Source organism: Verruconis gallopava (genome assembly GCF_000836295.1).
Source record: "Verruconis gallopava strain CBS 43764 unplaced genomic scaffold supercont1.161, whole genome shotgun sequence".
Classification (NCBI taxonomy): Eukaryota; Fungi; Ascomycota; class Dothideomycetes; order Venturiales; family Sympoventuriaceae; genus Verruconis; species Verruconis gallopava.
The window spans coordinates 1-4,837 of record NW_015622297.1 but is presented as its reverse complement, the minus strand read 5'-3'; the positions used below and the strand labels follow the sequence as shown (position 1 = coordinate 4,837).

The window sequence follows — 4,837 nt, the reverse complement described above, 5'->3', positions numbered from 1 at the left end:
GAAAACGTAGACCTGATTAATATAGTTAATGAAACTTAGCTGCTGAAAACTCCAAAAGCTTGGATGGTTCTCCCTTCTAACCTTTTTTCTGGGAGTCATACATTGCTTTGCTACTTAGAAGGTGTTCGAATGATGGCACTTTTACGTAGGCAAAGTACACATTCAGATTTGATAAACCCTGTTATAGCCAATCACGTAGTTCTATTTTGTAATATGCTTTTTGGCTACCAGGGCACATTGAATCCGAAGCAACAATTGACGCCTCTAAGAAACCTAACACATGCTGTCGTTGAACAAACCACGTATATGATGATTTAGCACTTGAATTTTCTCAGGCACTTCTAAGTTCTCGATATCACTACTAGAGCTTCCGTTTGAGATTAAAGGAAGGTACCAACCTCGCGGACTTTTCTTAGATGTTTAGATCTTACAACCCTTTCACCAGATTGTCTTGAAGTAATTGAAGCTTCGCGCACGAGCTCCTGCATAAAAAGCACGTAGTCGAGAAAAACCTCGAAGGCTTCGTTAGTATTCAACGTTGGAAACCCTGTTATTTGCAACAGGCATGACGAAAGCACAACAAAACGTACCAGAATATCAACATTTTTCGCCACTGGACGGTTGGCGTGCGCTTTCGTAATTTTTTTGAGGCCTGCACGAGGATATATCTTTTGAGGCGCCATGTGGATAATCCAGTTCGATGCTAGAGAGATTGAGAAATGCTAATAAGAATTGTGCACGCTTTCGAGATGAATCCACAAGAGCGTGATGGAGAAATGAGTTATCCGAAACGCGGAATCACGTGATACAGGCGTTAAGTTGGCTTAAGACTAACATAATTCATCAAGTCGCGAAAGAAAAACATCACAACAGCGAGAACCCGAATCATTGAAATTGAGTAGTACTATCGTACAGACACGTCACTCTGGACGAATTGAGATCGTTAGCCTTTGCAGCGCGTCACCCAACGCGTGTGGAACGCGAGATGACGATCCCTTGGCCCCAGGAGGTGACATGGCCAACACCGATACAGGAGCACGCTACTCAACTTACGGGATATCTTCGGAACGTATTGCTTCACCTCGATCGCGTAAAAGACCAACCAGTAACCTCAGGGGAGATAAGGACAGTCATTATGGCAACAATAGACCTGGTCGGGAAGGTCTCAAGGACCCCTGACATGACGGCAGTACACGACAAGATAGCCATGATACGTGCTGACTTGTCTCAAAACGCAAATGGACAAACATAAGAAATACAGAACATCAAGGAGGAAGTCAAGAATTTGACGGCGAATGTACAAAAGGGCACGGCGGCTAGCGAAGCGGCGACCGTGGTGGCGAAAGAGGCGGCGGAAGTCGGCAAGACGGTAGCAGGCATGGCAAGAGATATTAAGAATAATGGTACGCGGCATCAAACAGGAGCACCGATGAGCTATGCCACTGCGGCAGTACAAGGTGCTTTGGCAGCAGGCAAATACAACGTACAGAACTTATACTGCTCCATCTCCAGCTCCCGTGCAGCGTGAGATCATCGTAAATATAAGAAACGCCCAAACAATACAGAACTTACGCGCCATGAACCCGCGTACAATGAAGAGAATGAACACATAGCTAGGATCACAACCATGTCAGCCAATCAGCTCAAGAGAGGAGACCTTAGCATCCGGACAACCACCAACAGCGAGATGCAGACGCTCCGTCAGTTCACAGATGACTAGGTACCACGTCTTGGAAACGGAACGTCAGTACGTACTTACACATACGGAGTTCTTGTTCATGGTATTCGCACAAGCACGATTAATATGGAGAACTTTGAAGAAGTCAGAGATACCATCCTACACGAAAACAGAGCCTTCCTTCCGACTGCGGATATCAAATATATAGGCTGGCTGACCAGACAGCCACCACAGAAGGCAATGTCATTAATAGTCATCGAGTTCACGAAGCCAGAAGACGCCAACAGGATCATCGACGAGAATTTGGTCTGGCAGGGCGAGATGTGCCCGGCCGAGCGATACGAGAGGCAGTGCCGACTGAAGCAGTGTTTCCAGCGCCAAAAGTACGGCCATATAGGAACCCAATGCAAGGCAGCGAAAACATGTGGCTACTGCGCGCAGAAACACAGTTCCTGGGAATGCCCGACGAAGACAAATCGGGAAGCCGCTAGGAAGTGGGTCGTATGCCACGGCACACATGAGGCCTGGAGTCGGGAATGTCCAACCAGGAAGGAGGAGGTAGCCAAGATTAAGGCGATCCTCACAACCCGTCCAAAATACCACCCGGCTTTGACGGCACACAATGAGATCGACCAGCGTGGACTGGACCGAATATCCCTCAGGAGATCAAGATCTACGAGAGACTTGACACTACACGAAAAATCAAGGACGAGTCGGCCCAGCTCTACGCAAGGACGAGGACAGAAGAGGTCAGCACCAGCAGGGGACAAGGAGAACGAACCTCCAAGCGCTAGCCAACGGCCGCAGAGAGCGGTGATACCTTCTAGAAGGGCGCTTGAGGCATAGGCAGCTAACGCACTTAGACAGGGGAACTCACAGATGGACATCGATACTGACGCAGACCTATGATAGAACAACCGCAACTAAATATACTGCAGTATAACGTACGTAAGGCGAAAGACACCATCATGGCAACGCTGCTACGAGATCCGAGAGTGATAGAGTATGACGTACTCGCTATTCAGGAACTGTGGAAGAATCCCTTCATGTCAACAACACACCATCCCGTCAAGGACATCTTCCAGCTCTGCTATCCAGAAATCAACAAAGAGGATGGCCCGGCAATAGTATGCTTCTTCATTAATAAAAGGCTCGACCACAGCGCGTGGAAGTTCGTACAAAACACAAAGGACCTGTGCACGCTGAAGATTCGTATAGGCGGGGCAGATGCGTCAAGCAACGAGCTGGCCATACACAACGTGTACAACGCACCACAGAACACGGAGGGACGGGAAAGCACCATCCCATCGCTGAAAGCACAGCTGGAGAAACACGCACCTGAAGAATAAATCGCACTTGGCGACTTTAATCTACATCATCGCCATTGGGGGGGCTCGCAGGTCCGACGGGAGGAAAAAGAGGCGAGGGATCTCCTCGAGATGATGGAGAACCTCGACAGGACCAGCATGCTGAAACCAGACACAATCACTTACGAAGAAGGAGATGGTAGATCGACTATAGACCTCTACTGGACAACGCTAGGCATGGTGGACAGGATCATTAAGAGCAAAGTAGATCGAGACATGGACCACGACTCTGATCATTTGCCTATCAGCATCCTACTAGATGTCCGAACGATCCTGGTGGGAACCAAACCGAAGCGGCGATGGAAGAACCTGGACACCGAGAAATTCTGCGAGGCGCTTAGATGCTCCCTGCCGCCAAGAAGGAGGCCGAGGACAAAAGCCGCACTCGATAGGTATACTTGGGAGCTTGTAGATGCGATCATGCAAGCCGCTGATGAAATACTGCCGCCAGAGCAGCCCAGTCCTAAGGGGAGAGAAGGCTGGAATAGGACATGCACTGAAGTGTTAGCGGAGACGAAGCATCTACGCCGCGTGTACACAAGAAGACCGACAACGACGGCATGGGAGCTATACCGCGAGGCACGGAACCGCAAGACGCACATTATAAGAAAGGCTCTGAGGCAAGCACACAGAGACCGAGCAGAGCTGGCCGTCGAGTCACCTGCGTCGCTCTGGAGGATCGCCAAGTGGGCTCGCAACAGAGGGAACCAACCCCCGAGCGTAAGGCCAGCAATCAGATGCCCCGCCACCGGCGAGAAGGCTGTGCGACCCGAGGAGAAGGCGAGTCTGCTCCGAGACACCTTCCCGAAACCGCCTGACGCCGATCTAAGCGATATGGAGAACGCGCAGTACCAAGACCAGATCCCAATGCCAGACATCACGGAGAAGGAAGAGTTGGAAGCCATCCGGGCTGCAGCACCACTCAAGGCACCAGGACCGGACGGCATACCGAACAAAGTCCTACAAGCTGCATCGTCCATACGAAGTGGGACACTTGGTCACAATCATGAACCGGAGCCTTCTGATCGGATATTGCCCTGCGCACTTTCGCAACTCCACTACAGTAGTACTGCGCAAGCAGGGCAAAGACGATTACACCACGCCGAAGGCATACCGCCCCATAGCACTACTGAATACTATCGGCAAGGTGATGGACGCAATCATTGCACGCAGGCTGAGCTATCTGATGGAGAAGTTTCATGTTATTCCTAAGCTGCACATGGGAGGCAGGAGGCTGCGGTCCGTGGAACATGCGCTACACACCGTCGTCGAGAGGGTGTACAAGGCATGGAACAAAGGTCAAGGCCAGGTGCTCAGGCTCTTACTGCTCGACGTGTCCAGTGCCTTCGACAATGTCTCGCACAAGAGACTACTGCACAACCTGCGGAAACGGAGGGTTGACGAAAGGATCGCTAGATGGATAGCGAGCTTCCTAAGCGGCAGACGAACGAAGATCATAGTTGACGGCCACGAGTCCGAGGAGTACAATATCGAGACTGGCGTTCAGGGCTCCCCTTTGTCCCCAATTTTCTTCATCCTGTACAACGCTGATCTGATAAAATGCTGTAACTCTGAGGAGACAGAAGCCAGGGGATATATCGACGATGGGGCAATCTTTGCTTGTGGAGACACCATGGAAGATACATGCTCCAAACTCGAACGTGCGCTCGTGAAAGCCGGTAGGTGGGCTGAGACACACGCGTCCAAGTTCGCTCCGGAGAAGTTCCAGCTGGTCCATTTTACACAAGCGCGCACGCGCATCGAGGTGAATCGACCGCTGGATACAACCTGG

The 4,837-nt window shown here is 50.7% G+C and overlaps 1 protein-coding gene across 1 annotated transcript; it reads left to right on the top strand.

Moving 5' to 3' along the window:
- Positions 1-1,135: 1,135 nt before the first annotated feature.
- Positions 1,136-3,088, top strand: PV09_09750 (uncharacterized protein; the record flags this gene model as incomplete). Its single annotated transcript, XM_016363870.1, has 5 exons — positions 1,136-1,189; positions 1,262-1,524; positions 1,618-1,700; positions 1,749-2,491; positions 2,617-3,088. The coding sequence occupies 5 exons, from the start codon at positions 1,136-1,138 to the stop codon at positions 3,025-3,027; spliced, it is 1,554 nt and encodes a 517-aa protein (XP_016208299.1). The 3' UTR covers positions 3,028-3,088.
- Between the last annotated feature and the right edge of the window lie 1,749 nt (positions 3,089-4,837).